Below are 12,813 nucleotides of genomic sequence, written 5' to 3' on the forward strand. Positions count from 1 at the left end.
TTCACTCCCACAACGGCGCAAACGCACCTTTCTGCGCCTGTCTATGAAAATACCAAAAGAATGAAAAATCCACCCACGTGCACAGTTAGACTGCACTTTGTGCTAGATTTGCCCTGAAAATAAGGCCCCAAATGCCTGGCCACTTAAATGTCAGAAATGTATTGTTTTGTCACAAATGCATGGAATGGACTGCCCTTTTGCACCGCTGCAATGGTTAGCATTAGCATTAAAAAAGAGTGTGGGCTCAGTGAGTGGAGACTATTCACTTTAGATTATCAAAAAGCAATCATGCAAATTAGTGGCACGTGCAGACGGGGTGACGGGACATTCAAATTAGCGGGGCAATTCGATGAAGGTATGAACTAAGACATTTCGAAAATTGCCCGCACTCAGTGCATATTTGCAGTTGTTATTCCAGTCTCAAAAGACAACTACAAGATAGTATTGTGAAGTGTATCTCACTGCAGTTCACATAAAGTGAAATGGATCAGGAGGGGTTATTTTATAAGACACACATTTCCTGAGACAGCATTCTGACAGCATTTATTCAAGACACAAAACATTCTTTTACTCTTATTTTCCACATGGTGTTGATCGTGGACTGTCTGTTGGGAAGGATTTCGAAAACAACACGCTTGCGAGCTGCTTTGTACTTCATTAGTGCTTAACCTTGTTGTCAGTGATCAACTTAATCCAACGTAACGTTAATCCAATTTGACTGGAAGCAGTGTGACCGCCTCTGTGATGTAACACACAATAACACTTCCTATCTGCTGGTTGTCATATACATTCACCCAAAATTAGCAATGATTGAATCACAGCCACATTTACATCGACAAATCATTGCAAAAGTCTGCTTTTAATTGATTAGTTGGAAGCATTGTCTCTCCTGTGTGTGCTTCATTTTCACATTGTTGATCTTAGATTGTGTTGAATCTACAAATTGTAGTTGTAAAAATCAAGCCCCCCTACACCTGCCACACACACACAAATAAATGTCTATTACCCTAACCGACCCTCCACATCATACATTTTAATATTTTATGTGTGTAATTCAAAGTTGAAGAATTTTTCTGAAACTATGGAAATATGTAAAAGAGGTTTTTATTGGGTTGGGAGCAACTCACATGCAGTTATAGTGTGCTATTGTTATACAATACAGCATACACCATCATGTTTTTTCACATAATACATCATTTTGTTGACACGGACACAGAAAACAAGACATGGATGGATGCGCACGCGCACAGTTTTTCAATGTAATTTATATGAATTGACTAAACTTCAGTTAATAAACAAAAGGCTCAAACGTATCCCACAGAAGATTCAGCCTATCCTGAAAAGATAAACACAAGAACAGATATGGTTGGTTATTAACAGCAGTCCTGAATCACAAAGCACATAGTGACTCCTTTCGCTGACTTACTATTTCAGATAACGTGAATATTGCAGCTTACTTTTGGCAGGCGTGTGTTCTTAGATATTATTACAACAACTTCACATGCACACGGACTCTTTTGTTATTCTTTTTTCTGAAACTAAGCTCATGTGTAATTGAACTTTGTTCTCTATGCCCTTTTTAATAACTGACTTTGCTGTGCTCATTCTATCCAGATGAAAGAAAGTGTTTGACAATACACACTTGTCATGTCATTTTATCAGCGACCTATTTAGAGGAATTGGTTCCAGTAATACAGTTTTCTCCTAAACAGCGTAGGGTGTAGTGGTAACGCAGTGCAATCAATGTTTTTTCAAAAAAGGAACCCCCTTAGAGTAAATAGTACATTTGTAATAAACTTCTGGCATATATACAATAAATCTTTTTTATTATTATTTTTAGTGCCGAGGGATGTCTAAGGAATTTTATAGGTTAAACTATTCCTCAATTGAATTAAACATAAAAAGGTTGTACGGAATTGTTCCTTGTGCACTCACCTCTTCCAGTGTTGCAGCCCAGACCGCTTGCGTTCCCTATCCGATCCATCCTGGCGCCAAAGCAGCCCGATGCCCGCTTTCTGGCCGTCACCAGCAGGTCCAGTAGGCGGTTCCTCTGAGCCAAGGCCCGGCTCTGGCCTTCAGCCGCTGCTTGGGATCGTTCCACTGCGGCAGGATCTTGGTTCCTGTCCTGCCCCGTGTTCCATCCTCGGTTGGACTGGCCTTGTTCTGGTTCTTGGTTCATTGTTGCATAGTCCATTTCAGAGGTGTCCTCCTGAGCTGCTTCTGCCAGAGTCTCCTCAAAGCGCTCAAGCAAAGACTGTTGTGCAGAGGGCAGGATGCCAATTTAAATAGGTGTGTGGCTTCATGCTATGATGTTGAATATGACCAAATACTCAATATCTATACATTGTTCATATTGAGTTTAAAAACTGCACTGCTACTTCCTCTCTCCCATGGCCAAATATCATGCAATAATAATGAATAGGTTTTTTTTTTTTGACTAAAATCAAAGAAAAATCATCCTTACATTTTCTATACATTTACACTCAATTCGCCAGACCACACTCAGCCTACCCTTCCTCTCTTACCTTGAGCTGGGCCAAGTCATCAGGAGAAGACGTCCTTCCCAAAACGTGGCCACTAACCAGTGTGTATTGACAGAGCAGGGGCAGCAGGCCCCACAGGACCACAGGCCTCATTTTATCCTTCAAATGCAAGTCGTATTACGGCCACGGCTGGAAACTGCTTATATATGCACGCACACGTACACAATTAGTCGACGGCGTCAATGGCTCCTCCTCTCGCATATCGCCTCAAGTGCATTCTAACACTTCAGCACGATAAGTCCGATGTACTTTAAAGTGGTGCTCGGAAGTGACTTCTGTGTGTGGGTCTCTGCGTGAGTCTACGATATACATGTCTGTGTACGATCAGCCTTCCCAGCCAACCGCGGCATGACCTCAGGAGCCATCTCCGAGCTGTGAGCTCAGACATGGTGTTTAGTCACAGGAATGCCCCCCTGCATACAGACAAACACCATAGTAGGTGAAAAATGGGAGCCTCCGCCTTAGGGCATTGATTGTACTTGGGAGCAATTACGGTCAACGCAGTTAATGATCTTCTGAAGATCTTGGTTTTGTACATTCACACATACATGTTCCGGACTGAGACAAGATCATATTTAGCCTACTACATGTATAGTATATGTTTAGAATCTATATTCTGTTGCCAATTAATAACATTTGCTCCTCTTGATTTTAATTAGCTATGACAAATTCTGAGGTGTTTACAACATACGCTCATGACTGTTAAATTGTAAGATGACAAGCTGAATGAAATGGACTGAGGTGTAATTTTCTCACTATCCCTTAACAATAAATAGCCCAACCTTTATAATTCTGAAAACTTTATGATCATCAGAGGAAATTATATAGCGATATTATTTTTAACTTAAATACTTTTATAAGGTTGGTTGACATCATTATTTCAATGAAGAGGTGTTTAGTCCATTTGGAATTACAGTATTTTTGTCTCCAAGGTTTTGGCTGAGAGTAGATAGCTGATTTAACTTTTTTCCCCCCTTCAATCCATAATCATTCATGCTTCATAAATTCTTAGTGAAATAGCACTGGTCAAAAAGTTTTTACTCCGTTTTCGAATCTGAGATGCAAAACAAATTTTTGCACTGATTATGAATCTGCCCACATTTATTTATCCAGCACATGAACTTTTCATAATAGTAATAATATAACAATAGTATGATATTAATATAGTGACATATTTACAAATATTTATGAATTAAAGGTTAGGTTCAGCAACAGGTGGATTTTCTTTTTCCTGAAACGTCATAGCTATTATCGGTCAAACTCAAAAATAAAAAATGAAAAAAAGATCTAAAAAATCTGATGTGCTAAAAAACAACAGCACATTTTTGAAAACAGAGTCAAAAATACATTTAGGGACACATAAAACCATCTCTGATTAAAATTTGCTGTTTCACAACCACACTGTAATTCTGCAAATGTTTTCCTTTATGGCCACCAGACGTTAGCCGAGACAATGCAGCATTTGGATCACAGGAGTGATGCTGGCTGATAATGGTACTTTGTGATTCTCGAAATTGCACTACAAAATAAGCATTGGTAAATAAAATAGTTATTTGCCACCATTTCTCTGTTTTCTTCGGTCTCTCTTAAATCTTTAATTAACATGGTTCGCTGTGTGTGCTCTCCATGGTGCTGAAAATAATTGTTTATTCTTTAACTAAAGAAGACAATGGCTACATTCACACTCATTGCCCGGAATGGGAAATATGCATCTTACTTACATTATGGAAAATGTGTATGCAGTTTGTGCATAATTAATGAAGCAATAATAATTATTTTATCTAATACAAGTGATAGGGGACGTATAGTTAATTTACTTGATAATATTACGATCCTATCTACATCTTATACATCTGATATGGCCACTCTATATTTCTTATTTTGGTCTGTTTTTTTTTTTTTTGTCATTGAGGATGTTGGTTGAAAAATATGTGTTGTTTAGTAACAATGCACTTGCTGTCAATAATGAGTGGTCATACTCAAGTCATCTGCAGTTGTAAACATTTATTGAAACATTCAGGGCATGAACTGTTTTACGTACATTTAAATAAATAAACATGTAAGGCACAAACAAGTTAATTTAAATATTAAGTATGATAAATATCAAGTGAGTGCTAAATAACTTTTGGCAGTGACATTGCAGTTCCACAAGGTCATCGATGGTAAGACTTTATCGTCATTTTGGATCTGCAAAAGAACACATGGAACACATCTTTACAACTTTTTCCATTTTTTAGTATTGCACCAATGGATATTATTTGATATATTTTCAACTTACTGTATTTGCCAACACTGTTGCAGCCCAGGGAGCTCATGGAGCCTATTCGGTCCATACGCCGACCAAAGCAACCAGAAGATCTCCTGGTGGAGTCGCTGCGGATGCTCTTCAGGTTTTTGGCTGACAGAAACTCCCTAATTGAAGCTTCGTCCAAAGCGTCCCGTGGCTGCTGTGCATCAGCTTCCATGTTCAGGTCATCAAGAGTGATGTCCTTCTCTGCAGAGAGCTTCTGCTCCATTTCAGTTTGCTCTGGAAGCGACTCTTCGAATCTGTGAAGGAGCACCTACAACATGCCAGGAAGGGGGGGGGGGGGGGATCAATTGTTACCAATTGATATCAGGCTAAGTATGTTGAGTTCATGAATGTAACAGTAATGAAAAGAACCCCTTAACTATTTAGAATGACAATATTTTAACCTACCCTTAAGATGTCCATGTCACTGGAGGTCAAGCTGGTGCTAACAGGATATGTATTGAATAGCTGAAGTTTCAAGAGGAGGAGAAGGCCGCAGGCAACACAGGAAGAGAGTGGCATTTTTTTCCTTTTCTTTAATTTCTGAAGGACAGATGGAAGCTTTTGGAGATTCTTTGCTGAATAGCTTGTGGATGCTGGAGCCCACAGAACCAACCTCTGCTCTTTTATACAGTAGCTCGATCCATAAGGGTATGCCAGGAATTGGACTTGCATTCCTGACACCTGGTCCTGATAACACAAGCTGTCGGAAACGGCTCCCTTTAAAGGGTTGTCTCTCAGAAGTGGGGCATTCAGACATTCAGACATGACATAGTGGCATCCATACACTACCAGAAACAGACCACCACCTCCCAACAAACCCTAACACGGGATGTTGTTGTCACGGAGCTACGGGAAGTAGTAAATGACCACACTGTTGTGTGTGAGAATGAGAGGGAGAGAGAGAGAGACGTTACTAATTTAAGGAGTGTGTGCCCAAGTGTTGACGGTTGCCTTAACAAGGACAAGTGCAGTGAAAGTATGACGGTCTGTCAGGGGATAAAAAGACATCACATTGGCTCTTAGTACACCTGAGAAATGTTTTTAGATTCCATACGGCCATAGGGCAATATGAGTGGGAATTTAGACTTTTATTAGTATTAAAGTGAGTATTTTAATTTGAATACAACTGATAAAAAGTAATGTATGGTAACTTGTAGACATTGGAAAATATTGTTAATAAACCAACATTTTTTTAATATTTGATTGCAGGGATTCAGAAATTGTTTGCAGTGATTACCACAAGTTTTGGAACAAAGAATTAAGCAAATTGTACCATGATTTTTGTCCAGCACAGTCTCATTATATTGTTGTTGTTGTTGTTGTTGTAGGCCTGATAAATCTGTTGGACCACAATTAAAAAACAATGCATATTTATTGTCATTCATTTTCACTTGTTTTGGAAAAAAAACACTTTTACTCTTGTTATTTCACTGACTTGTGTTGTTGCTTTTTTTTTAACTCAGCAGTGACTATAATTTAGTAAGTGTCGACATGTGCATCTCTGGAAAATGTAGTTCGTTTTTTGTTTTTTTTAAAGACTCAACAAAAAATATATTTGACAGACAGACTGAGAGGCAGACAACCCCACTTGTATGCAAAATATTTTTACTGCATTACAATATAATCCAAGTTCTTTTACAAACCAAAATAATAAATAAGAAACAGCCTACTTCCACAACAATGATATGAAAATAAAAAGTGGTGTGTGAAGTGGAGTGTCAGTCATGGTTTAATACTTTTCCGATGAATCATCATCATATACTCCTGTTGGCAGAAGAAAAGAAAATTGGGAAAATGGGTTAATATCAGAAACCTGCACCCCCTCCATCACCCAATATGAATAGAAACATGAGGGTAGGCGACATGATTTGGAAATACAATTCAATTAATTCATAATATGCGGTACATTCATCATTCAGTCATAGGAATAACATCGAAAAAATATATCAGCTACAGGTAGAGAATTAACTCTACAAATAATGGATCTTCTCTCCCTCATTCAATCCAGTTTCTACTTGAAACACTGAAGTACTGAAGTTCCACAACACAGGTGTCAAACTCATCAATTAGCAAGCTCTACAGGAACCTTAAAGTGATCCAGATCATTTGAATCAAGTGTGTGTCAGTCAGATATTCAACAACAAAGCCTCCTCTGTATTCTCACCCTCAACATCCCAGTCCGCTGAAAGACCCAATCCTGTCCAAGCGGACGCCGAAGCAGCTCCTCAGCCCGCCTTTCCGATATCGAGCCCAGTTACGCTTGGAGGTCCGGAACAGGTCTTTGAAGAGAAAGGCAAGGACGTCTTCTTTAGCCTCCAGTGCTGAGTTGTTGGGGTCAGGGGAGTCCCACGGTTCCCCCTCTGGAGCGCCATGCTTTGACTTTTCTGCATTGCCGCCTCTCTCTTGCATTCCCTCTGAAGAGTGACGAGGCATGTCATTGAGCGCCTCTAAAACCTGCTTCAAACTCTGATGGTGAAGGAGAGAAGTGAAAGAAATGAAATGAAATCTATCTATCCATCTATCTATCAAAGAAGAAGAATAGGACATACCTGTAAATCAGACATGGGTTTGCCCCGAACATAATCGATCACGAAAAGGAGATTGAAGCAGCAAAGTGACACAGTGAGGTTCATGTTCTTTTTTCTTTCTGCTGGTGCTCGACTCAGGCTGCCCTGGTCTTGATGTCGTTGTGTTTCTCAGCATGGGCAGGTGAAGCCTTTATAGCAGACCTGACGACGTCACCAGGCCTGGAAAATTAACGACGCGTGACTAATGTTGTAAGAGTGGGATTTCGCGCAAGCGCAAGGTTGGGTTTGAAAAGGGTGGGCTGGGACAATGCAGTGACATGCAAGCACAAGTCAACGAGACGTCTTTAATGAGTTCATTATTTGGAATACAGTCATGCATCCACTCAATCACCAGGAGACATGATAACATCCGACATGAAACTATTCAGTCAGTAATATAGTGTGGTATCATTACAGTTTTTCTCAGTTGCTTTGGTCTCTGCTGAATTGTCTCACGCCCAACAACATTCTGGCATTAATTCATCATTTAGGTTTTAACGTGCAAAATGTGTCATTCTAATACGTCAAGCATATTTCTATACATTTCCATGAGACCTTTCCCCCAGGCGAGTCTTGACTTGTTCTAACAAAGGCAAATGTGTGAAGCATTCGATCGACCAATTTTCTGTTCGAGCGCAGAGCAAGTGAAGATGTTGCAGTATTTGGATGCTGACTGATGCTGTCACCAAGACAAGATACCAAAGAAATGGGCAAAGTGGGGATAATAAACTGTTTAGCAAAGAAAAACCACAGCATTTTATTTTGGAAGACAGCGCGGCAGCTATGACGATTATGACCATTGTTGCTTTGTTGGCTTCATGTTCCAACCAAAAATCGAAAATGGCTCATATTGTCGTATAAGTGTTACAAACACTGAAAGCACATCCAAATGTGGGCTTCGGAGGTTAATTGGAATAAACAGCATGTGTGCCTCTTTGTGCTTCTGTCGAGTGTTTGTATCGACTCCAGCTAAATGATGAGCGATTAGCCCATGAAGCTGAGCTCACTTGTGGAGGTCTACGACTGCTAATTGACATTTCGCCCGACCCTCCACTGGAGGGCTATTATTCTAAATAGACTCAGGCCCCAGGGCAGCAATTAATGGTTCACACGTTCTTTTTATGAAGAGAATCACATTCATAGCCGTGTTACATTCATATCAAATAATGGAGCCTAAACTATGAACATTCTTAAAACACTATTATTATTAAAATTGACTCTCAAATTGCAAAGTTTTTCTTAGCTACTACAATAAGAGGCATTGCGGGAGCACATAACACCAATTTTAAAATCACTGCATTGGTTCCACAGGTACGTTTTAGGAATGTTCTTTTTTTTTTTCTTAAACCATTATTTTTTTGTCGTTCAGTGCTTACTCAGAGGGAGCCCTCAACAGTAGAGAATCAGAATCACAATCATCTTCATTGGCCAAGTACGCAGAAACACAACTTATATAACGATACAGTGACTTGTTCATTTTTTTTAACACTGACATTCACATCTATGGAAATTTGATACTCTTCAATAAACCAAGACCGATTATGTCAAATACGGTTGAAAGATATCAAGCGATATTCTGTGTGCTTGGATGTAACCCAAATACTGTGGCTTGCAAAAGTTAAATCAACTCAAATCAATTCAACTCATTTTTATTTTGATAGAAGCTTTGATCGACTTTGCATTGCCTCAGGCTAAGAAGTTGATTGCATTATTTTGGAAAAAATGGGCGTACCTTCCATGAACCAGTGGATAAGGAAATTGACAAATAATGTCAAACTGGAAAAACTAACTTACATTATTAGAGGGAGGGCAGAGGAGTTTACTGATCTTTGTTGACCAATGGGGTGCACACAACCACCAATTGCATTTTAACATAATGTGGAGTTGCCTGCTTTCTTCGTCGGTTTAGTTTTTTTGAATTACTGTTATTGTCATAAAATATGTGAAAAATCAAGATATACTGTGACTGTGAAAAAAAAAGAGACATGGTTTTATCCATTCAGTGTGGTGGTTTTCCCTCCCACCACTGACTGACTGACATTTAAACCTGTTAACTGTCACTCAGGCAGGTGAAGTAGGCCCTCGCATTGGATGCCCTCCATTAAAGCCCTTAATTAGAGTTTCAGCACCCCATCATTTAAACAACAGCTTGCGGAACTGAGGCGGGGAAACCTTAAATGAGTGGGACACAGCAAGTAAATGTCACAATTATGTCAGTGCTTCTGCTACTGGGCTCTCCCAAAAGTTAATTGGTATTTACTTTTTATGAATGGGCCACCACGGGTGATAGCAGCGGGTCTGCCTCTGGTTATCCTGTCCACAGTATTGGGAGGTATCTGAACTTTTCGGAGGGGGGAAATAGAGACATGAGACCAACCAGGTTCCACTATACAGGGGCCATAATGACATAATAAATGGTAACTTCTCTTGGCCAAAACTTGATACAGTACTTTGATGCAACAGGAAGCATATCGTACTGAAATAGCTTCAAATCATTTTGTTAGCGCCACATCACCATTCACCATTGATGGCGAGGTCACATTGGCTGACCCTATTTTGCTAGTGTGTTAGTGTTGGCTGGTGCATGCGGAAAATGTCACACATGATAAATGATAACAAAGACAGTAGCGAAAGCTCATCTGCTGTCATCACTGATGCAGCAACTCCCACAAATACTCTACTGGAAGGAAAAGAAGCTGTTCACCAATCCACACTCTGTTAAGATTGGAGTGTGCTTCATTCAAAAGTTTGTTTTTCTCATGGAATAGGAATGCTACTGTGAGACATCATCAGTCTTTGAATTAATGACTGTCAAGCTTTCCAAAGCCTTCTTCCCACAGCAGTTATTGATCATTTCATTTTTGCGGCTTCGTTGTTAAAATTTGTAAAGGGTACCAAAATAACTGACGCATACTAGGAACGGGAATCTCTACCCACTTCATGGTTAAATTTCTCCTTTCAGAGGACTATGATTTGATTTGATTACCTATTATCGATCTACGGCACGATCAGCTGCGGAGCCAGAACGTGGCTAATGGGTGGGCCTGGAAAAATCAGGGTGGGAATTAATATTTCTCTCACTGAGCACAATCATCCTGTCCCGACAAATCGTATATTCAAATAAGATGACAAACTGAATAATAAGAAGTTCAGATCTTCCTTAGACAATCACAATTATGCCATTCTTAATATTCAATCAAATAAAAAACACAACAAAACACAAATTAAAAAATAATTTAATAATAATTTACTCAAAACTAAAAAGTATATATTTCTTCATGACTCTCACTGGATGGGCAGCGTGCCCACCCATGGCTCTGCCCCTGAGCACGATTGAAAAAAATGCATGTTTCTTCCATATTTTTTTCCCTAATGTTACCTTTAAAAAGAGTCCAAGTGGTACCTATACTTTAAAGTTCACGGTAATTCATCATGTAACCAAACTCATGTTGGCCTATATGAAATATTTCTACATTGAAATTACACCGAACAAAAAAATAATGCAACATTTTTGTTGTCCTTTCAATTTTTCTTAAAACTGAACTCAAATATCATAGGCTATTTCAGTGTACACAAATGTTACCTTCATTTTATTTTACCTTACCACCCTCAACTTATAATTTATCTTCCTTTAAAAGCTTATTCTCAAGTAGCCACGGAGAAGATTTTGGACATGGACATGTGACACTACAGGTAAACAGTGATTACTTAATATGAATACGATAATCATGGGGTTACAAATTATTATCATCTAGATGAGCTTTCTGCAAGCAACCACATCCAGGCCTTGTCCTAAAACCAACTGATGGACAACAAAAGAAGAGGCTCACTTTCTACGTGAAGAGCAACTGGCAAGTTTGACACTATGAGAGATCTAATTTCCTCTTGCAGGTAATTACTGACATCATTGTTGAAAATAGCAGCCAACAAATGCGTTATAAGCACTGAGTCAGACTTGTTAACTTGTTGGTAAAGACTCAAGAGTTGCTCTAATTGAGATCATTGTGGGCAGTTTAGAAGTGTGCATGGATGGCTCTTGTTGCACATGGCCATAATGTGACAACAGACACCATACAGAGACACTCTTACTCTCGTGCGCTCAAGCAGGCGCACATATAGACCCCAAGTGGTGCTCAAGTATGTGTCCTTTTGGCCTGAATGTGAAAAGTTCTCTTTCTGCCAGAGTCCAATTTTTTTCTTCATTCATCTATATTTTTTTTTTTAAATGAAGGAAAAATGACTCTCTCTGTCATCAATTGCCTCCAAGGGAGCCTCATTGTGTTGTTGCAATACATCAAAGGGATCTGTGATCTTAAGTGCCAGGATGTGGCAGCCATCTTGCTTTTTTGTAAAAATTGTTTTTTAATTAGATCATTTATGCTTGTACGCTTATATCTGCAGAATTTATGAATTTCAGCACACATTTAAATTGTGCAACTCACCCGGTTACTATGAAGCTCTTTATGTCCTCACTGTTATGCAAGAAGTGTATTACAGTGAACCACCACCATTTTACTCTACCAGTGGGTTCTATCACCAAAGCTGTGGTAAAATCTAGGACCTTATCATTGATTATGATTGTAGTTATTATGCCTTGATTGTCTCTACTATTATGGCCTAAAATTTTGACTCATCAACAACCTTTTGAAAATAGGACTTCAAGCATGGCTGTTTCAGGATAGGAGACATTTACAAATGCAAAATCAAAGATGGAAAGAATAAATTCCATAAGAAAAATTATAATGTGTCATTAAAAACATGAAGGTTCTTTGTTAGGTTCCCTGATTCTGCTCCTTGGCCCCGCCCCTTCCATTCCGTGTGTGTGCGTGTGCGTGTGCGTGTGTGTGTGTGTCTATGGTTGGGTGCAGGTGTGGAGAGACAATTGGTGCTGGGACCAAGTGCAAGCCATCACCATCAGCAGCTTACTTAAGCTGGGCCCAACCACCACCTCGTCGCAAGATCAACACTCTCGATTCAGAGTTTGTGCATCCAGCAACTATCCTGAACTCTTGCAAGTACTTTCAGAAAATTGAACCTGTGTTTATATCGCTTCTCAGGTTACCCTGCATTCAGCCTGCCAACGCTGTGCCGCGAACTCTGCCTGTTCCCAAGACGTCTTCTGGACTCGCTCTCCGATTTACACCTTCATCCCTGTTTCAGTAAACACATCATTGTATATCTCAACTCGTCTCAGGTCTCTGCAATTGGGCCCTCCTCACACCCACAACCCTGACACTTCTTGTTGCGATCTTAACTTTAATGTTCATCATGCAGTTTTCAGGGCAAATACTGAAGGGTAGGTAAGAGCCCATCTAATTTTTACTTTAAATAAACCATTTTGCTCAAAGCTAAATATTGTGTTTATGTATTAAAGTCGGTCAGAAATGTGAAATTGGCTGGCGCTTTACAC

At 39.5% G+C, this 12,813-nt stretch overlaps 3 protein-coding genes across 3 annotated transcripts; all 3 read right to left on the reverse strand.

Annotated features, from left to right (window-relative positions):
• Nucleotides 1–1,331: 1,331 nt before the first annotated feature.
• Nucleotides 1,332–2,642, reverse strand: nppa (natriuretic peptide A). The gene is made up of 3 exons (XM_086044909.1): nt 2,526–2,642; nt 1,936–2,254; nt 1,332–1,336 (listed from the first exon to the last, which is right to left on the reverse strand). Exons 1-3 carry the CDS (start codon nt 2,634–2,636, stop codon nt 1,332–1,334), a joined length of 435 nt encoding a protein of 144 aa, XP_085901035.1. The 5' UTR covers nt 2,637–2,642.
• Nucleotides 2,643–4,719: 2,077 nt separating this feature from the next.
• Nucleotides 4,720–5,618, reverse strand: nppb (natriuretic peptide B). The gene is made up of 3 exons (XM_086044924.1): nt 5,242–5,618; nt 4,789–5,104; nt 4,720–4,730 (listed from the first exon to the last, which is right to left on the reverse strand). The coding sequence occupies exons 1-3, from the start codon at nt 5,599–5,601 to the stop codon at nt 4,720–4,722; spliced, it is 687 nt and encodes a 228-aa protein (XP_085901050.1). The 5' UTR covers nt 5,602–5,618.
• Nucleotides 5,619–6,424: 806 nt separating this feature from the next.
• On the reverse strand, nt 6,425–7,508 carry nppal (natriuretic peptide A-like). The gene is made up of 3 exons (XM_086043550.1): nt 7,386–7,508; nt 7,001–7,302; nt 6,425–6,600 (listed from the first exon to the last, which is right to left on the reverse strand). The coding sequence occupies exons 1-2, from the start codon at nt 7,467–7,469 to the stop codon at nt 7,003–7,005; spliced, it is 384 nt and encodes a 127-aa protein (XP_085899676.1). The 5' UTR covers nt 7,470–7,508; the 3' UTR covers nt 6,425–6,600; nt 7,001–7,002.
• Nucleotides 7,509–12,813: the final 5,305 nt, after the last annotated feature.

The sequence above is a fragment of the Filicampus tigris genome, chromosome 1 (assembly GCF_054856515.1).
Source record: "Filicampus tigris isolate MCC_2025a chromosome 1, RoL_Ftig_1.0, whole genome shotgun sequence".
NCBI classification, from domain to species: domain Eukaryota; kingdom Metazoa; phylum Chordata; class Actinopteri; order Syngnathiformes; family Syngnathidae; genus Filicampus; species Filicampus tigris.